General features: G+C 28.0%; 1 protein-coding gene across 2 annotated transcripts in view; it reads left to right on the forward strand.

Annotated features, from left to right (window-relative positions):
- The first annotated feature begins 3,469 nt into the window (after positions 1–3,469).
- The window catches only part of LOC129961075 (uncharacterized), a 33,319-nt gene continuing 13,477 nt past the window's right edge, over positions 3,470–23,311 (forward strand). For both annotated transcript variants that reach the window (XM_056074881.1, XM_056074882.1), the window contains exons 1-2: positions 3,470–3,691; positions 19,555–19,764. In XM_056074881.1, coding sequence (XP_055930856.1) covers positions 19,557–19,764 — 208 coding nt within the window. In that variant the 5' untranslated portion in view covers positions 3,470–3,691; positions 19,555–19,556. The remainder of the gene's footprint in view (positions 3,692–19,554; positions 19,765–23,311) is intronic.

Consider the following 23,311-nt stretch of genomic DNA (forward strand, 5'->3'; position numbering starts at 1 on the left):
TAGTTGTTAGAGAAAAAAAGGTGCACCTGTGTTAATTTTTCTTTTCTCTGAGAATTTTTGCTGCTTTTTGTGTACGGTGAATTAATAATCTCGTTTGCTTATCTTCAATATAATAAATCAGAATCATATTATAAGACGGTATATCAATAAGTAATGCACATAATTTTGAGCACAATATTAAAAGATACAGTGAATAAGAAAATGAAAGTATTGCCAATTTATTACTTTTCTACATAAATGCTATTCACGTTGAGGTGTTTGTCCCAGCGGTGGATCAGTTTGAGAATCCGGGTCTCATAAAACGCCGTCGTTTGTGAACAGAGATACTGCGCCTGGCCCGTCTGAGGTCATCGTCAGAAACAAGTTCTGATCACAGATGTTCGAACAGATCATGGGTTCAAGCAGATTAAAATCTGACAGTTCCATGTCTGTCCTGTATAGTGGGTGCTTCGAAACTTCCTACTGAATCTTTGCAGTTTGGCACGAACGGTGAAAACTGATCTGAAAGGCAAAATTGAAATCCATAAACTCTATTTAGAAGAACATGGTCACCTTGTAAACATCGTAGAATGTATATCCAAAATTTTTAACTTTGTACCATCAATGATTTTGCCCTAGAAAAAGATGAAAGAGCAATCTCATGGATGAAGTTCTTCTTAAATGTATTTGTGGACGATCAGATCCTGGTGAATTCAATCAGACCTTTTTATTAAGTGGAGGATTCCTTTTATTCATACATAACCACAAAAGAGCTAATCCTGCCCTGTTTTAGTGTTTGAGGTAATCTAATGATGAATCACCAAGAAAATTAAAACGAGAACTGTGGGGAAAGTATTATAGCCCACATTATGGCACGGAACTCGGACTGGAACCCGTAACCGGAGTGAAAGTAACTCGATCCCACATAATTATTGTTTCCACCTGGGAAGCGAGAACCAGCCACCATACCGAAAGTTTATCTTTTCCATATTTGAGGTATCCCCATTGAGATTTAATCATAAGTAAAACCGATGTAGGAGGATCCCGTATTCTTTATCTTAGATGACCACACACCACACTACACGCATATGCAACGTTTTGTGATTGATCTTGTCTGCAAAAATTCTGTTTCTTTGATATATCTGCCTCCTGATCCTTCCAATCACTAGTTAAATAAAATGTCCATGAAATTGCTCAAAACATAATGCATGTAAGGAATTGATAGTTGGCTGGTTATGAACTTTTCAGGTTGTAACACTGTATCTAATAGAAAAGCTGGTAGGAAAGATCTATGTAAGAACAAATACAATGGAAGTCGCTATGCAGCATTTTAGGGCGAGTGTAATTCTATCTTTTAATCAAAGCATTTTTACTGACCAATGATCTTACATTTCTTACAATATCAGCAATCCGTGATTCAAGGGGAAAAAAAACAAACATATAACCCTAATGAGGCAAATTTTCCTTTGCAATAACTTCATAATCCAGCACTTACAAAATATCCAATGCATATTTATCCAATCCCACTTTCTTCATTTTTTCCTTTCTAGGCTGGATTTGCTTGTCTTGCCTAAGATTTTCTTTCCAAAATCGCTTTTATAAAGTCCTTGAGAAAGAAGAGAAAATGAGAAAGTGCTATAACCCTAAATTCTTATCACTTTCATTAGGAAATGATGAAGGATCTCTATTGGTGCTAAATGTCAACAATGAAAGTGATTGTGGAGAAGAAAATATTGGCATTCAATTTTTTAGAGTTTTTACCAAACGATTACCATGAAGAAGACTGATTAAAATGTGCGATATATGACAAATGGTCTCACGAAAAATGCAAAAAAGGTGAAAATACAGGAAACAAGTAAGTTACGTAGAATATTCCTAAAATCTTATATATATATATATATATATATATATATATATATATATATATATATGTGGTATTTAGAAAAGGTGCTAAAAAGTATGTTAAATACATTTGGGAAGTGTGAGAAAAAAACTTTCTTGCTTTACTTTCATTTTTCTAAGTCTTGAATTTCATATTTAATAAAGAAAGTAGGATTATAACCTAAATTAAATTTTACTTCAATTCGTTTTAAACATAGGAGGTATTAGGAATACTTTTTTTTAAAAAAAGAAGGAAAAAAAAAAGAAGAAAAAAACAATCGAAAAAAAAGGGGGATTTAAAGGTTTTGCTTTACAGCTGTTTTGTTTTATAGTAGATTTGTCCTTTGATTAAAATAACAGCTTAGACTGGCGATATTTGGATCTTCTATCTTAACTGTGGTACGTTTACTAATTTAACAATTTAAACTACAAAATTTGTTTCAGATTTGAAAAAACTAATATTTTAATAATATTTTGAATGTTTTTCACTGTGCTAAAGATTTAAAATTTTGCACACTTATGTAATTTTGAATACGCTATTTTAAAATTTATTTAACTATATGACTTGTTATTTATTTTTTATTTTGTTTATATTAACGTCTCGTTTTAAAGCAACACTAGGGCTATTTTGGGACGGACCTCGTAATTTTGAACCACGGTCAGATGACGAGGACGACACCTGATTTGGCACCCCCTCTCCAAACTTCCGCACCACACCAGCGGTGAGGACGTTTGGTCCCAATGGACTTAACGTGCACCAGACCCGCTTACACGACAGTTCTTCGGCGGAATCGGGTCTCGAACTTGAAACCCTCCGGATCCGAAGCCGAGACCTTATATATATGACATGTTAATCAATTAATTTTTGATTCCATTGCAATGGTGCCGTCTGGTAGTAAATTGGAAAAGCAACACATATCAATTTTAAAAAGGTCATAATAGTTAAAATTTAAAAAAAATGTATAATTTAGTGTATTTATAAATGTGTGTTTTAAGAAACTGTTTTTAATTAAATTTATTTAAGATTAAAAATTACAAAAGCATTTCTTACTGAAGTCTTAGATTTTACTAATATTTTTGAAATAAACAGAACATAATTTTTATGATAAAAAGAAAAGCTTAAAATGCATTTTATTTTCGAAATACTGAGAAACTAAATACTCAAGTAAGGTCTACCATGACAATTTCTCGTTTTAAGGGGAAATTGCGTAGCTAATTCTAAAGCTGTCAGCAGAATCTACTTATTACGAAAGAAACATTTCTACTTCAGCAATCAAGATATTCAAACTTGGTTATCTTTTCAGAAAATATAGAACTCTTAGGAGTATTTCTTATCTCTCTATTTCAAACTTTCAACGAAAAATCTAATCTTTTTAAAAATAAGTATACACAGTAGAAAGAACAAAACAAAGCAAAAAAAAAAAAAAAAAAGTTTTCTTCCCACACATCTTACATGAATCTCCAACCTCCCCTGGTTCATTTTATTGTTGGGGGGAAGCAACTAGTGATCAGTGATTGGCAAAAGACTAAACAAGTGGGCGGAGCTAAAGTCAGGGCACATCTAGCGAAGAACACTTTTATTTCACGTTTTTCCAAAAGCAGGAGAGCTTGAAAACTTTTAGTGCGATCACGGCTTTCCTCTGATAAATAGCCAGCGTAGTTTCATTTCAAGCGCAAAAATATTTCCAACTTTTGATTAACTTTTATTAATTAATATTTTCATTAGAATCTGTTAAAAAGATAATCTGAAAGAAATTTCTGATTTTGAGCGTTTAAACTTGACCAGATTGGATTCATAATATTGGGCTTGAGAGCTTCATTAAAGACACAGGTAAGATGAATGCCCATTTTTAAAATTTTAATTTTATTAGAGTGTTTTAATATATAACTTCATACATGCAACTTTACTATATATATATATATATATATATCAAATTTATAAAAGATATATTTTAAGGAACAAATTTCGTTGGTTTAAAAAATGGTTTACTCATTTGTTACTAAAATGATTTAAAATGACATCTCCAAAAGTAATCAATTTTATTACTTGAAATTTTTTCGAAATTTATCTCATCTAAATATCTAATTATGCTTTAGAACATATTCGATTTAAATGATCAAATATGTGACAATATTTCCTTCTAGTTTTGCTAAAGTTTGTAAAACAATTTGATTCACAGAATCTCATAATATTTTTCTTTCTTTTATTCATAAATGTAATGCTATGGGAAAAAATCAAATTTAATTTTCCAAAATTAAAAGGAATGAAGTAAAATTAAGTAGTATAAATAATTGAAGCAACATGGTCAAAATTACCACAGGATTATCCCAAGTAACATGTTTCGAACCTCAAATGCGTTAACAGATTATTATTAGCTTTATTAAGATTATTAACATTATTATTATTAGAAAATTTTGAATTTCCTTTTATCCTTACTTGCGATAGTTAGGTAAAATTAGAATCCTAAACTACAGTTATATAGTAATTAACATTTGAAATATTTTAACTACTTAATAAAAAGTCTAGGAAGATTTTATGTTAAATTTTCATATGAAGCTTTAATTGTACAATAAAGCTTTATACCTCAGGATATTATTACTGGACGTAGAATATGTTATTTTTGTAAGAAATTTAAGTAGGTTCGAACATTTTTATTTAATATTTCAATAAAGACAAAATAAATGAAATTAGCAAAATTTCAGTTTTTTAAATTTATTTATTTTATAAAAATGAAATTCCAGCTATATATGTAATTCTTCATATTCTTATTCATCTATCTTATTGTTGTTAGTTCTGGCTGTTAGCTACCACAAATTCAGTAGAAAGCATAAATATATTTTGTATTGAAAATGTAATATCAAAGTAATTATTTTATGTTTAGACAATCTCTTAATTGCGCTTTGACATATATAAATGATGATAAACTGGGCTATAGTTTATGCAAAGTATTTTCTTAGCATATATTCCAACGCAAATCTGTAAAGACTATTCAAAGAGCTAAATATCTTTACTTTTTAAATAATTTTTTTGTTTAATTATTTACCTTTTTGAATATGGATAATAATAAATGCTTAGTTTTGAATACAAGGTTATTCTCTGGTTTCCTTCTTATTTTCTTTAATATTTTTCTCTTTATTTTGACCAGTGAAAATAGAAAATAAATAAACATTAAAAAAAACATGCGAATAAAATAAAATAAAAATGATTTTCAATAAAAAAAAATCAATCGTGTACGAGATTCTATTTTTGAATTTTTATTTGTACAACGTTAATACAGCACCAAAATCTTTATTGGGTAATTGTGAAAGTAATTATAGTCTATGGGAGATTAGGCTATTATAATCAATATTGAAGATTATTTATATAACTCAGTATATATATATATATATATATATATATATATAAACCATTGTAAAAATCAAACGCCCAGATTAAAATATTTAATTTTTTAAATTCTTTTCGCAATATTTATTTTAAAATACAGTGCTTTTGCAATTTTTTCCTCCGGCTTTATTTTTCAACAAATTACTGGTAGTCACTGTCTTCAAAAGTATTATTTCCAACTGCAGCAATAATTTTAATATCTAAAAATCAAGGAAAGTTAATTATTTGGATGAGATTAAACTTGTACGATTTCGATCAGTTCTTTTTTAAATTTTGATTTTCCCTGTTTAAAAAATAATAACAGAGTAACAGAATTATTAGTAATAATATAATTTTCCAATAGCAATATAATTTTGCAAATTGATGAAGAGGAATGACATTAAAAATAACTTTTTCGTTTGCATTTTTTGAAAGGCTAACATATCGTCACAATGCATAACATGCTGTAGTAGCAATATTTTATAAAAAGTAATTTCAATATCAGATATTATTATAGCTTTATTTAACAATTTTTTTATTACCACCCTTTTCATAATATTTAGAATACATCGTTATTGAATGTATATTTTAGCTGATGTTTAGCTGATGTTATTTGAAGTACAAATTTATTTGTCTTCTATAAGGAATCGACAGGAAAATGATATCTTTAAATAACAAAATTGGATTACAAGAACTATGAATCTTCAAAAATGAATTTTTGCGAGTATTTTCAATGATATGAGACATGAGAAATTAATACAGAGACAAATCATGTGCCTGCAAATCGTAGTCTTATAGAATTTTCACTATTATTGTAAAGGAATAAGTAAAGCATAAAAATGATTTAGTAAAGCAAAACTTTATAGTACTTTCTGATGACCAATCCCGTTGAGGTATATGAATTATTTACTTACTTTTTAGTTTTGTTTTATGCTATTAGGACAATATTTGATCATATTGCGATAAATGTTCGTTTAATATTAATCGTACAGTAAAATAAATGTGTAAATTCATTATAGGTAAACTTTAATCATATGAATAAGTTAAATATCTCTTAAAAATGCAAAAAGTTTGCATGAGGATTTTTTAAAAAAAAGTTAATTCACATTTTTAAATGAGCTTGTCATTTAATATTAATGTTGACATTCACACATAAAAAAATCGAGGGAAATGAAAATGTGCAATAAGGGGTTTTTGTTCGAATAATGTACGATTTTGAAGCTAAACGAGACCTAGAGAAGACGAGACTCCTGATGATGGCATTTGAGTAGGCACCCTGCTTCTCTCAATTTAACAGCACAACAGTGATAGTGAAAATCATTCAATCACAATGACAAATTTAATGTTCACCAAATCTACTAGGAGTGAACTTCGGTGGAATCCGGTCTCAAGCCCTCGATCTCCGATTATCTAGAATCAATGATTTTACCATTTTACCATCTCTCTATTTCTGTACGGTAAAGAAAATAAATGAAACTCATTCCTTGTCAGATAAAAGAAAATAAGGATACAATTCACACTATTTTTTTTATAAAAATTATAAATCTAGGTTTTAATTATGTTATTCCTTCGGATTATTCGACAAAAGTACACAGAATATTTTTATGGGTTTTTACCTTGCTTAACTTAAGTACCAACTTGCATAAAAATTTATGAATAGCATTTTCCGGAATAAAATTCATAATATCTTTAGAATACACTGTATTTTTGATAAGTCAGATGATATCAATTTCGCTTCCGATGAGAAATATATTAAGTTGGAGAATAAACGTTTTGACGCGGTATCATAGAAAGTCTGGTAAGCCATTTTACTGCTGAAGGATGGTACGTACAACAACTATTTGGCATTCTCTCAATTAAATGAATAAATAATGACTAATGCTATGTTTTATCACTCATCCTTCGATGCAGCTTTCATGTCCTAAAAAATAAAGGTCCGGAGAATTCTTTGTGTTACCAGTTGTTAAAATAGACTTGGACATAGTTCATGCTTTGGAATCAGGAAATTAAATAGGTAATTTCATCCACTGAATTTCTTATAAATTATTTTTTCTTATATTTTAGCTATCCTGGTTAGTTGAACCCTGTTTCAAAAGTTTGGCATCTGATCTTATTTATATTTATATACTTATTTGGTATCTTACTTATAAACAAACATTTATAAACACAAAACATATATAATAACATTTATAAATAAAACAAACATAATAAACATTGGCCTTAAAAGATTTTCTTGTTATACCAATACCATCTTTCTGTGAGTAACTCTAGATTAAAAATATGAAGAAGCATCCAATCATAAATCGTTTATGGTATGTCCCTTCAACCAAAATTCTCTGCCTGGTTTATTTTTATTCATGATTGATTCCATATTGTTTTCACATTAAAGAACGCCAAGTCGGGCTTGGATTTCTGAATCAAGATCCATCGAAGAACGTCACTATTTCTTACTTACGATTGCACTATTTAGAGTGTGTATAGTCCATCGTTCTTGTAAAAAGGCGAGGTGATAAATGATGCCTGTAGTGGATTGCAAATAATATTCTATTATCGTTACCAATATTTTATGAATCCAATTACATCTTACAGGTGAATTTAATTTTAAAAAATTCTTTCGATTCAAACGAAAAGATATGCGACCATATTTAATCAAAATGAAAAATATCGTTTTCGTAAAAAAAGAAACTCTGAAACAAGTGATATATTAGAAAATAAACGCAGTAGAATATGACTTAATTGCATGATCTGAACTATACAAATCATATCGGTTAGAAAAAATTTCAAAACCAATTCACATTTATCCATTTAACAGAGAAGAAAAATTTCTTTAAAGAGACAAACATGAAACATACCAATAGTTCCGTATATTGATTAAACGGGGAGCGTGCTAACAAGTTGCTTCCTATGCAGTGACATTTGAGAAGTTCATTCCATTCCACTATGGGTCAAAGTATATCCCAATTACATGGCAGATAGCAATGTCTTTGATAACTAGATGACATTGAAATGCAGCATACATATTAAGTGTGCTCTATTTTTCCCCCCAAATTTTATTCCACTTACCTTATCCTAGAGAACGAAATATCGTCAGCACGCCTTTTGTACCAATGATTCTAAAGAGAAAAAGATGCATAAGGTTAAATTAAAGTAATAAAAATTATCTGCCACGTTTTTCATCATATCCTAATATGAAAAAAGTAACAGATTGTAGACAAACGGGAGAAATTTCGATTCCGGTGGCTGTGAAAGAAATTCTTCATTTTTCGTTAATTAACGCCAAGAAATTACTTTTAAATTCTAGATTCATCCAAATTAAATTTCTTAATAATTCCTCAGTAATTTCACCAGACGATTAGTATAATTAAAATAAATGAAACTAACTTCATCTTACTGTAAATTTTTAATTGAATATGTTTTACAAATAACTGTAAATTTAGTCTCCTTTTATGGCTCGGGATCAATTTAATTTAAATATGTGATAACATTATTACATATCAAAATTCATGAAACAACATACCAACAAATCAAACAAATAAAAAAAAATCCATGATGTAGTTGCTGGTGGACATGAAAGTTCATTTCTTAACTTTAATGATATATTGAAAGTTGTACTGTAAATTACGGTTATGTATATTAGTAACTGAAATTATTTCAGTTGAGGACACGAACTACTTTGTACAAAGAAAAAGAAAACGTGAAAAGAGAATTATCTGGGGAAAAAAGCATTAAAATGCTTCAGATAGAGCTCGTTTCTCGTTTTCCTTCAGCCTACATTTCACATTTTCAATCCATTAACAGTAGTTAACAACTGCTAATAGTTGGTCAAAAAATAGTCTGAATACTACTTTAGTTCACAGCTTCAAATAGCACTAAAGAAATAACTGTACCCATATGCTCGTAAGCAAGAACAACTAGTTTCGTTTGCATTAAGTTTCTTATTAATATGAAAATTCATATCAATACATTTTTTCACAAAAAGAGATGTTCAAATTCAAATAAACTGGAATTTTCTTGATCAAACTATTCGAAAGCATCTAACAATTGACTGTTTTGAGGTAATATCTGATGAATTTTGCTTGATTAAAAGCTAAATCCTCTTTAAATTAAATGAGTATACCAGTTTTTGAAATTTTTACAATAGCTTCTTTGTATTAAAAGAAAACGTTTTTTTCCAAATTTGGAAAAATTATACAATTACTATTATTTATTAATTTTTTGCTGCAAATACGTGTGTGAGTCGAAACAATTTTTATATTATTGAATAAAATAACTATTTATGCAAAAGCTTGAAAAATTTCATTTCATTCCTACATTGATACATAAAATAAGAGGAACTGTATAAAAATTATTTACCTAATTTTATTGTAACTAGGCCGCATGATAAATTTTGCGAAATTCGCTTTTAAAAATTATTATTTCATCTCATATATGCTTGTACATTCCATCCCGAAGAAGCGTTTAGTGTTGTTAGGAGCAATTCTCATAATTTTAAACTTAGGATTGTTTAATGTTGAAAATATGAGCACTACATCGGAGCCTTTTTCTACTCTTTATATAATATATACGTCAAGAGTTTTAGGCCTTCACTTATTTAATGTACACCATATGCTCTAAGGCATATTTTCTTGCATAGATATGTAACAGATTTTCGATGCAGAAGGGATTTGAACCTGTTATCGTTCAGTTACAAAGACAAAAGTCTACAAAAGGTTTCAGATTTCTAATGTGATTTCGAATGCAATTTGAGGTAACATGATTATATAATTTAGCAATATTTTTATCTCAAAATTATGAAATAATAAAAATGCAGATACTTGAGACCTACAAAGCTCATAAAAATAAACAGCTATTTGATCTGCCATTCTAATAAAGAAAATAAATTTGATGCAAAAAAAGTAGATTAAATACTGAATTTCGAATGAAAGTTACAGAGATTTTGAGAAATATTGACTTTTCAAATCAAATAATGAAGTTATATGAAAAAATAGAAACAGCTCTTCGAAACTGAAACTAATGTAATAAGATGATTAATGTTTGGTTAAAACATTAAAAGATCTATTTATATTTATTTCTTGTGCTTATGTAACAAAGCTTATAACTTCAAATTTTAGAGCTTGAACGTAATTGTAATATTCCAGCAAAACAAGAAGAAGAAAGTCCCTTAAAGACTATTTCAATCGTTGAGTATTTTGAATAAAGAATCATGCTTCGTTATGAAGCAATACTGTGTTTGAAAGACACATACTCCATAATAATAGTAATAATGTTAGCGTATCATATATTTTATTTTATTATAGTGTTTTTAATTGTAACATAGGCTATAAGTTAAGCGAAAGAAAAAGTATAATGCCAAATTAGTTTTAAATTTAAAAATAAATAATAGCTAATGTGCAAAATTAACATCATGGTGGTTTAATACTATATTTGGTTTAAAAAAACTTTTTAAAGCGTGTCATTTTCAAGGTATTCTGAGAAGATTATTCTTTTCTTATTTACAGTTTGTTTTTTCAATAATTTGTGTGGGTTTTTTTTTAATATAATTTGTAGAAACATTTTTTAATACGATTAAGAGCAATGACCTGAATCCTGAATTAAAGGATGTGAATGCGGCATTCTCTTGATGTTATCATAAAATTAAAGCATGTGAAAATTTCAATAATTTTTAATTCATAAATCAGTTTTGATAATACTCCTCAATAAATTTAAAATTTGTTTATTCTCAAAATCTTCCGAATTTATTCTGGGGCTGCAAAAATTACTAATGCCATTCATGTAAAAAGATTAATATTATTTCAATGTAAAAATGAGCTATACCGAACTTGACGATTAGAAAATTGGAGTTCATAATACCAAAAGTTATGGAATGTAGAATAAATGGGAAGTGTTAAGATCATTTTCTCTTGAATATGGAAAAATCCATAAAAAATTTTCTAGCACGATTCATATCTAAAAATCTATCTAATCTTATTTATATCTATCACATATAAATAGAGTGTGTTTACTATGTTATTAATTTAGAGAACAATTGTTTGATAACTGGGGAAGAAAACATTGGAAATTTGAATTTTATAATTCTGAATTAATTATTATAATCTAAAATTATGAATAAATAATTATGTAAACAATTAAATATTCATAATTGAAACAAGGTTTGCAAATTTTTGTACTCATCCATGCTCTTATAATATACTAATGAATGTGAAAATAGCTGTCGGTTTATTAGTTGCTGGCTCAGTGTCACGAAAACTGTGCGGGAGAACCTGAAAGGAATACAATCATTCTGCTGTTTTAAGATAGTACACATTAAAGCTAGGGAAATGAATGAAAGAAATGTCTTTTTCGAATGTTTATTAAAATGATGAAAAGAATTATATTATTGGTTATCAGAAAAATAATATGTTAACAAATTCTTGACTTCGTATAATACTTATTTCATTCGTAGATACTTATTACATTACTCTTAATGTATGAGTATTCAAAACAAGCACACCAATTACAAATGACTCCGACTTCGTTTAAAACAAGGAAAATTTTAAATATTATGTAGAAGGAAGCTTCAAATTTTGCTTACGTTCGTAATCATTGTTTTGTAGGGCTTCCCTTGATCAAATGGATGACTTCCATGCCCCATTTCATGCTGGGCACTATGAAGCATGCTCGCTGACATTGATGCGCGTTTGGTAGCCATATACATATTCTGCTTATGGCTATCTAAATGTTATTTATTGTTCTTCATTCTATTAAAAGAGACTCTGTCTTAACTCTTCCTTTGCTTATAACAGTGAAGGCATGCAGAGTGAGTTTCAGATAAACTAACGCTTGAATTATACTTGAGTGAATAAGAGAAATCACATAGGGTATCTATAAATTATCCAAAGAAAATTTTAAACTTCATTCTGTACTAGTTGAAATTTTCTTCCTATCTTTGCTTCTGACGAAGTTATAGCCATTTGTAATTGGTGCACCTGTGTTAAATAACCCTGTACTTCTCCCTGTAGTATTCTTAAATATTATCTGTCGATTTTTTATTTGGATTTTTAAAAACAATTTTCTAGTTATCTGATGTAGGGTAAGAGATCCGTTTTACTGTCATAAGAGAAACTTTTCATAGAAGCAGAAGTACAAAATTGTTTTTACATTCTCTAGTGCTTTGAGTTTAATCTTTTATGTTAGTTTTTATATCCGAGCCCAAATATTGTTGTTAATCAAATATTTTATTTCATAGTTTATGTATTAAATGTTGTCTAAAACGCATTAATAAGAAGCAATACTCAAAATCTTGTAATTCTATCTTCATTTTCAGGCCTTTAAGCTAATATATTATTTAATTCAACACTGTGAGGCCACTTTTCAATTGATTTTTTCTGATCAGTTCTCTTATAATACACAAAATAAGGCTGTTCAATTGAGTTTTATTCTAATAAGCATTTAAATCCAATGAAATGTTTTTTATACAATTCAAAATTCTGATAGCAGTAATAATCATTTTCTCTATAACAAAGATAGGGAGAAAAAAAAGATTTTTTTTTTCACATTTGTCTTTCGATATATTTTTATAAATTTTATAATTTATGTCATTCATATTCCTCTATCATGTTGTCATAATGGACGCATTTATTATCTCTCACTTTACGAAGATTCTACTGTGTTGTTGCTCCATTGTAAATGTGTATTCCATTAATTATGTGCTGTACATTTTGTATAGGATATCCTTTTCTTTTATATTCTGCAATGAGTAGTAGGTTTTGCTTTGCGTTCCCATGTTCTATTGCAAAAATGCTTTGTTTCCATATGCCTAAACTGACCTTAAATTTTATAAATAACCTTTCGGAATATTCTTTTGGTAGACTACTAGGAAGCCTGACAAGCATTCAGCCTTACCCCATTATAATTATACTAAAATGATATCTAATGAGAAATTTATCTTAATTGAATATTATTAATTTTACAAATATCAGCTACTCTCATAGAGCTTTGCTACTAATCATTTAACGAGAACGACATGTTCTAATTCTGCATGTAAAGTTTTTGAAATTGATGGCAATTTGATTTAAAATACCACTTAAACCAAAAATTCTTCACGCAAATACAACTTTAGTAATAGAGACAACCTAGCTTAAATATATTTTCCTAGGTAATAAATACGAAATAATTTCTTTTAAATTAAAAAAGCAGAACACTACAGATGCCTTAAGAGCTTTTCGTCGTAAATATGTAGTAAAGCGTAATGCGATTGAACAATCAATGTGGATTTTCCCTGCCTAACTTTAAGAATATCATTTATTTGACGTCAGCAATTCTAGTTCTTTAACAGGATACCTCTCTTTCATTGAATCTATTCGACTTTCGTTATTTAAATCGACTAAACTGCTGAATAGAGCTGTATTTACAATTGACTTAACGGATTTACTCACTGTGAAATAAGTGTGTAGACACGTTTCTGCTTAGACTCACGAAAAGTTGGTTAAGTTTAACCGAAGAATTCTGCCATACTTTTATTTTATTAGATGTCGAAAGAAACAAACTCCTCTACTTCTAAGAGAAAAATAGACTTTTGATGAAGCAAAAATGAATTAGCTTTCAGCATTGAACATCGACATGCAAAAGCATCCGCATGATAGCTTACAATATCTATTATGTTAATTACAATTAAATATTAAAGAATATTTTATAAAACATTATCCTCTTCTACTAAAATATAAATTTCTGCATTTATTATAGAAAGACAATTTTTTAATGTATAAGAGGTGAGTTAGCTTAGAATGTTTGGTTCAAGTATACAAAAATCTCACAAAGTTTCGTTGTTTATTTTATTGTAATAATTAAACATGAAACCATATTATTATGATAAAATCTTTCTCTCTATTTCTAAAAAACTAACTATTTATAAGAGAGATATAGTTTTTTTAATCTAGAAGAGACGAGTTTTGTAGCTTAAATATAAAATTACATGCGAATAATCGATTTCAGTATTTATCTTGTCATTTATAAATAAATATGGAAGTATACTATTTCGATAAAAAAAAATCCATCTACTTCTAAAATAGAGACAATTGTTCCACGATGAAGATGTGATTTTGCTTAGAACGTAGCTTGAATATATAAAAATATCCAAATAATAGATTTCAATGTCTATTTTATTATTAAATGCAAAACAATTTTATTTCATAAAATAGAAAAATCGAAAACTGAGACACTATTTTTCTAGTAAATAGTAAAACAAATAGAATAACTTAATACAAATTTATTGATTGATTAATTAGTTCTTATTTTCATAAACATTGAATTAACTATTAATAAAGAATGACGCAGAGGTGAATATTTCTTAGAAATTTCTTCAATTGTCTATATATTTTTTTTAATATTCTGAAAGCTTATTTTATAAAATTAATTGATTGACAGGCTTTCAAGACAGCAGTAAAATCGAAATATTTAGTAATAGATAAATTTCTAATGATCACTTTTCTTATCACTTATCACGTGTTGTCTTGAATTTCCGCGCACCTGAAGAATGTAAATTCGCATGTTTTTATGAATTACTTAACTAGTCTGGAAATGACTCCTTCAAGACTAATGTTAGTTTTTATTTTATTTTACTAACAAAAGATTTTTTTTTCTTTTTTTATGAATTTTTTAGCCCTTTTTATCTTTGCATCCTTAATAATGACGTGTGAAGTAAAGAAGAATGAGTTATGCTAAAGAATGATATAAGGCATGTCAGATAAAAAGAAGAAAGGGAGGGGGTTGGAATGTACCCCAGCTGTAGGCTGGTTTTTTTAGATAAAAGAATGTTGCGCTTCATTCGTCTGTAAGAAATACATATTTCAATCTATCTGAATTTAGCCCAGGTCTGCCTCGAAATAAATTTGCAGGAACCCGCAAGATTAAAGAAATTCCGGCTTATATCTTTCCAATTTGAAATCTATTATAGAATTACTGTTTAAAATTTTTAAATGTTTGAAATAATAATTTTTTTCCCCTGATTCTACTGGGCTTTTCATTTATATGAGTTCATACTGATCTCAAATCATTCGCAATATTTCTATTTTAAATTATATATTATACTGATGTTTTTAATTAAGTTAAATAGTTTATTAGATTTCTCAGTATATGAACCAATGAGTAGGAAAATTTTTAATGTTGCAATACATATTACGATGTAGTCCATGGATTTAATAACTCAAATCCTGTATTGTAAATACGGATGGGGAAACAGAAAATAGAATGGTGAAAAGGTCTTTCTCTCTAACAAAATGTTTCCATTCCAAAAGTTACGAAAGTGTGAACTGTATCATGAGATAGTGTAAGAACGGCACATACCTATTATATCAAGCAGCACAATTTTCAGTTGCATATTTCGATGATGTGTATCGTTAGAAGAAAAAGAGATTCCATGCTTAGAACGCATACGAAGAATTAATGCAAACAAATATCCTAGTAAAAGAGAGGCGACTTTTCTAGTATTAAAGTAAAGAATATAGCAAATAAAGATAGGCTTGAATTAGTTAATTTTTTATTCGCATATTTCTATTCCATCATAAAAATATTACTTTTATCAAAATAACAGAAATGTGCTTTATTTTTGCAATTCAAATCACTAAATTATTTATAATTCGCCTTATCTCTTCCCTTGGTAATAAAAAGGATTAAAAATCATTTGATTCCGATCTGAATTTTATTTCCTACTTACTTCGACTTTAAACTTTGCATTTTGTATTAATTTCATAGGTTCAACTATATGCGTAAGATTCCATTATAAAACTCGGTAACACAATTAATCATATTTGTGGAGTTTAACATTTAAAATGTTCAGAAGTATTTTGCAAATTATTATCTGAGATACTTGAAAAAATATATATTAATTATTCCCAAGAATTAAAAAAAATCATTCATTCATGAATAATTCATAGTTTTTGAAATTCGTCTTTACGTATATAATAAATTCTGATATTTTAATGTTTACTTTGAGTTTTATATCACAATTTAAAAGCTGTATCTATAGACACTCGATAATATTGTTAGGAATTTTTAATATTGCTTCCATGCGCTGTTAGTTCAAGCTGGGAAAGTGAGTTTTACATATAGCTCTAATAGATACTGAATGGAAAATAGTTCAATGAACCATGGTCATGGCAGCAAACTTGACAACCATTTGGCAACTTGGGGACGAATTTGGCGACAAAGACAAAACCTCCTAAACTGCTAGAATTTTTGCGACTTTCGGTTAGAAGAAAAGTTACTATATCCTTTTAGAAGCCTCTGTTTTCGAAAACAGAAGCTATAAAAATGCAAAAGTCAGTCATGTGGTGAGTGTTAGTTAATCGAGTTCAGCTCAAGTGAGTAGGCGAGCAAAGTCTCTTCAGTGAATTCTCTATGAATACTTTGTCCTGTTATTGTTGTTTATTACTGATCTGCTGCTGTTTATTGCAAGTGCATTTCTTATTTATGTTCCGGCAGTGTTGTTGTGCTGTGTATTCGTGTAGAATGAAGCTCTTTATCCTTTACTAAGCCTGAAGGACTTTTCTCCATATAACCCACCAAGCGGATTTGGAGATTTTTTTTTTCCTTAATAATATTATTTGTCAGAATAAAACCTGTTATAAATTATGAAAATAAACTGTAATATTATTTATGGGAATAAAACCTGTTATAAATTATGAAAATAAACTGTAATAGTATTTATGAGAATAAGTATTATTACAATTATTATGCAAGATGAAGGATTTTAGAAAATTTGTGAAAATTATTTTTTGAAGTTATTTGTTATTTTTTGTCGAATATTACAACAATCTTTATATTTCATTCGCTTTCTTCTTCAGTTCTTAATTCAGTTATTATGAAAAGTACAAAAAATCGATAAGACAATAATTTCTTTCTTTGAAAATATGAGGATAGCGCGTTATTATGATGAAACATCTTTATTTGGTCTTTATATATTATTAAGCATGCATTAAAGCGATTTTATAAAACACTGTTTTGAAATAAAAAAATATAACATCCCAAGTTTCTTATCCACTTAAAACCATTACAATTCTTCGAACGACTATTGGTAGTGAGCATCCGTACTCACATGTTTTTTTGTGCATCTTACCTAGTCCATTTCGAAATTTTACGGCTATAAAGGACTATGAATGAAATATTCTCAGGATGCCTTTTTTATCATTTCATTAGTTTAGTGTGATTAAATACAATGAGAAAGAATAAAAGTTGTTATTTTAATATCTTTCAGCTTTAAAAACGCCGTAATGGAAATGAAAACAAGCACTTTTCAAATTGAAATAGGCACAGGTGGAAAATAACGTCATTGATTTCCTCTTCTAACTTTCTAACGTTATCAAACCATTTTAGTGTTTAGTGGTGGCCAATCTACAATTTATCTTACATCCTTGGAAGTGATAAAATTATGTCAGAATTCACGAATTCCAATTTCATACTTCCTTATTATTTCTTAATCAAATTCCGAAGATTCACATAATTCTTGTAACTGTTAAGTTCTTTGATTCTCCGTTCATTTTTTCACATGGTTAAAATTAGATAATGTTTTGGAGAATTAGAAGTATGTTTACCCAGAACACTTTAGGGAGGAAAAAAAAGAAAACAAACTGGAGGTCATAAGAATGCCAAATTTCAGTGGTATGCATTGCAAAACGTGGGAAAACAAATGACGCAAAGTGTCATTTAAAATAAGTGAGTTCCTAAATGAGGAATAATCTAAATGATAATGGAATAATCTAATGAGGATCTAAATGAGGAATAGTTCCAAGTATAAATAAAATTTAATCACAGCAGAATATCGTGATGCATATTAGTTACGAATAATATAGGAAATAAGAGTGCAATAGAATATAATAATAACTTTCATTAATGCCCAAATATCAGTTCAATTCATGCATATAATATAATGAGTTCTAACAAAAGTTCATGCTTCAGTTATTATTATTTTTTCTCTCATATTACGCAATGTATGCTCCTAAGATAAACATTCTTATGATCTCAAACTTTTCTCTACAATTCTCAAAAAAGTAACACTTTAATTCTAACTGCCTTGCATACATAATTTATAATTTTATTTTTCTACAGCGTTTACGAACTTTGAAACCGAAATTTTCTTTTTAAAATTTTTTGTCTCATCCGTTTACTACGCTTGAAAGCCAGAACTCATTCTACGAAGGATGTATAATTATTCGTGAAAATAAAATTACAATCAGAATTGATATATTCGAATATAGCAAAAATTTGACAGTTTTGTAATGACACGGAAACAATAACTTTTTTATACAAAATGTGCATCGATCGATAACTTAATCGGATCCATTTCAAATTGTTGTTGCTTAGTGATCTAAATGGTGACTCCATTCACAAAATTTATTCCGCAGATGAATTGTTTTTTTGACATCCTTGGCTTCTGTGGGTTTTATATATATATATATATATATATATATATATATATATATATATATATATATATATATATATTCTCTTTTTTTTTAATTGTTAATCGATTATTTATCACACATAACTAATTAAATTACTACTAGAATGAATCCAAAAATATATCAAATTGTTGTATGATACATTTTTTGATTCATACAAGTTCTATTTTAATTAGTTATGTATAATAAATAATAGATTGACAATTATTCACACATTATTACAAAAGCAACATGAAATTCTAAAAAGAATTCCAAAAATAATATAAGATTTTCCTGAGAGTAAAGTTTCTGACCAAAAAAATATATATTCACTCAGTTCGACAGCACAGGCCAAGAGTTCATCAAATGCATTGGCATAAGAATAGGTTATAATGGGGGGTTGTGGAGCTTGTCTTGGGAAGTGGCATGCAGAAAAAAGTATGACAGCATATTCGTTTCATTTTCGGTCTAAATATGAGGAGGGGGCGAAAAAATATTACCTTGTCTCTAGGCGCCATTTACTCTTGCTATATCACTGATGACTATTCAACGGGGTGGGAATAAATTACGTGCAGTGCGCTGTATATGATCACTATACTATTGACCAAGCATGCTCACAAAACCACGTGTTTCTAAACTCGCTCTAGTTGCTTGCTGGTGTCAATGAAAAGAATATTATTTGTAATTCTATATAATACTTGGAGAAAGTATTTAAATATTGAAATTTAAACATTGGCATAGATAGGATGCGTATCTTTCAACGTTAACACCGGTGATTCTATAAAGGGCCTGCATATAACTTAAAATGTTAGAGAAAATTGATGATTTACGTTTATTGCAAAGCAATAACAGGCAAATGTATTAAAGTGACAAACATTCTTAAATTAAACATATATATATATATATTTCTTTTAACAGATATGAGAATGGGGAGTTGGTTCACAGGAGCAGTGGTGTGCGTCATGTTTGCCCATTCTCTTTCGTACGAGGACAAACAGAAACATCTCCTTTCTTCGGCGAATCTCCAAGACATGGGATTACCAAACTCTATCCCAGCATCTTTTTCCTATTCTTATTTCTTGAGTGCTCTCAGTGGTCTCCTGAGGACGACACAGAGGAAAAGAACGGGTTAGTCTCCTCTTTCTACAAGAAAATATTGAAAGAGTACTTAAATGTACACATATTCATTTCTTTTTAATGTAGGCAACAATGAACAGAGTTTCACTAGAAATAGATGTGTTATAAAAACAAATCTAAATGAAAATTACTAAGAAGAGTACTATAATGTCATATTATAGATATTGCATGATCTATTTCACATATTACTGATTCCAAAAAAAAACACCTTAATTTCTTTTAAAACAACTGTGCATAGAAGGTTATAAGATTTGTTGCAGTGCATCATTTTCCCATCTTTCATATCTAACCATCATTTCCTACGAGTGAGATCCGAATTCAGTTATCTATGATAAGATTCAAATTCAAGCCCTTCAAACATTTTATTTTGTTAACCTCTAAAAATTCTTTAAGAACTTTGAAGCTAAAATCGCACACCAAAAAATGCTTATATTATATCAGGAATTTTTGAGTACTTTTAATTACTGGAAAGAAATTCAAAAGAATTAAGTAAAATTAAACCTGATTTTAAATATATCTAAATTTTCTCTCAAACATTGCCATTTCAATATTATCTTTTCATATGACTGAATACAGCAAGAGATATTAAAAAGGTAATTTAATAAAAAATATATATTATTTACATATTATAAAAATAAATGAAATAAAATGGGATCAAACGACAAAAGAAAGCAAACTATCAACTTTTTCTCAGCATCCAGCAATGTTAATATCCTTTTAGATAATTCTGTGTAGTCTTGCCAGTGCTCACACGATGTCGATTTCAATGATATGATAATCTGCTGAGTACGTGACATTTTTGGGAAACTTTTAAACTGTGATTTTGGTGTTTACTAACCATCTTTTATTATATTTATTTAGTCCACGCAGATAAATGAATAAACGTAATGGGGATATTAAAAAATGTATCTTATCATTCCATAAGTACCATGCTATTCATTTATTTATATGTATAAATATGCTTACGTTTTTTAACTAATCTACGGATATCCCAAGCCAGTTAACATACAGCATGAAATATGAGAAAATTACATTCCTTCTACAAGCATTCATTAAAAAAAGATTTTTTTTAACATTTTGAATGAGTTTTTTATTTTATTGTTGTTTAATCGAAACTTTTATTGGGGTTAAAATAATAGAAAAAATTGTAATGTTAATGTTTTATATAATTTCTTTAATATACTTATATTTTTTTACAATTTTTTAACTATGAATATGAATTAAATTAAAAAAAATTTTGGTTGTAGATGTTAACACTCTTAATCTTCAAAACGTACATAATCTTAATTTTAAAAAGGTACCGAAAAATTATTGTTTTTGAAATTAAAATGAGTTTCCTTATTGTTCCTTTATTTATTCAAAATAATATTTTTAGATATTATGAAACATACACATTTTTTACATATTTTACATTTGCATTTACATTTACATATTTATTTATTATATTTTACATATTTTAAACACCAGATTTTTGACAAATTTCTTTTTTCTTTTTGATGCCCTGATGAACGCATTTTTTTGTAATAAATTTTTTATATTTATTATTTATTTTTTATTTACATCTAAGATTCGATCTGGTGAGATAAAAATGAAAAAGGATTTCTTATTGCAAATCATTTATAACTTTATAAGCCAAAGCGTATTGCTGTACTCACTAAAAACTTCCATTGATCTATAAAAACGCAGCAAACAAAAAGATCGGCAAAACATGTGAAACGAGAGGCAAATTTGAATTAGAAAAACATTTATATTTAGAATATGATTTAAATTACATGTATATCAAATGAGGAAATAAGTAATTTTTTTCGACATAATATCAGCATGAATATTGATTGCTTGATACATTTCCTTAACAAATTTAAATATTCAATCAATTATGTTTTATTTGTGTCCTTGAAAGCAGTTGAAGTCTTTGAAGCAATTTTCTACTTACACAGATTGACTTTCTGAAAATAAATACTTGATTAATAGTTCACGTGGATTTTAAGACAAAATTATCAAATTCTTGTGATATGCAAACAATATACTTATGAAGCGAGTAAAAAAAAAAAGCATCAATATCATTGAATTTAAATGAAGTTCGTTTTCTTACAATGTGCTTTGTTAACATTTTATGACAACACTTTTGTTTAGAGTTAAACAAGTGCTTTTGTTATTTTTTAGCGCAACGGGCCGGATTTGGTCATGAGGTCCAAACATATGATAAAAAAAAATATGCTCAGCACATTTTAATAAAAGCAGAAGATTGTCTTCAGAAAAGATAAAATAACAGTATCTAGATCGTGCAAGAAGCAATGTGCAACTACAAATTTATGTTAGTATCGGAAAAGTAAATAATAAAACAAAATTAGTTTATGCAGCGAAACATACTTTAATTAATATTTAAGAATTTCCACCGAGTTTCACGACTGTTTTCCTAATTGGCTTTATATATATATATATATATATATATATATATATATATATATATATATATATATATATATATATATATAGCTTATAGAATCATTGCTTGAATGCGCAAGATATTGCTTTCAGTCAGATATGAAATCCGAAAAAATAAATACAAAGAATTCGACAAGATAAATACAAATGCTTATAACTGTGTAACTAGCTGATTTAGAAAAATGATTTATTTATCGATTAATGATTTGAAAACAACTTTAGTGACTACTAAACATGCACACAAATTATTTTTTGTAGCTAAATGTACCCATTTTCTCGAATTTTGATGACATGTATTTTTTATTTATTGCAACGTGGATATAGGTGAGTAAAACTTTCCTAGAATATCACTTATAAACTTCATTATATTTAATGACTAGCCGCCTTTGGCGACCAGCCGGTTCGCCAATCTTAATGTTCGTTAAAATTTTAATAATTAAATATTTTATGCAATTCCAACTTTAATAGATTCTTCAGCAAAATATTTTTAAACTTCAAATTTTGATAGTCATATAATTCACTCATAATATTATAAAGGCCTTCAGTCATAACGTGATATGTATCTCTCTAATTTTCTGTTACCCCTCGTAGAATTTATGCTTTAAATTAAAGTGTAAATGATTAATCTGCAATTAATATAATAATATTTTTTACTGAAACAAAGCATTTTTTTAATAATATGATTACTGATAATAGAGTCACTGAGCGTTTAAACTTTATGAGCACTAAAGAATATCTTTTTTAATTTATGTAATATCTCAAGAATTTGTCAACAAAATTTTCTCAGATTCATCATGAACAGATCGATTAATGAACAATGTTTCATTTTAAATGCATTAAACACTAAGAAAATAAAATGAATCGTTTAAAATAATCGGTCTAAAACAGGTTTAAAAAAACTACTTAAAAAACGATGTACTTAAAACTATAAGCATATACAAAAAAATATATAACTAACATAAATACAATTTAATTACAAAAGCATGCAACTAACCTAAAAATAATTTAAATCATTGAAAACAGGTTAAAAAAAAACTACTTAAAAAACGATGTATTTAAAACTATAAGCATATACAAAAAATATATAACTAAC

This window comes from Argiope bruennichi, chromosome X2 (genome assembly GCF_947563725.1).
Source record: "Argiope bruennichi chromosome X2, qqArgBrue1.1, whole genome shotgun sequence".
NCBI classification, from domain to species: Eukaryota; Metazoa; Arthropoda; class Arachnida; order Araneae; family Araneidae; genus Argiope; species Argiope bruennichi.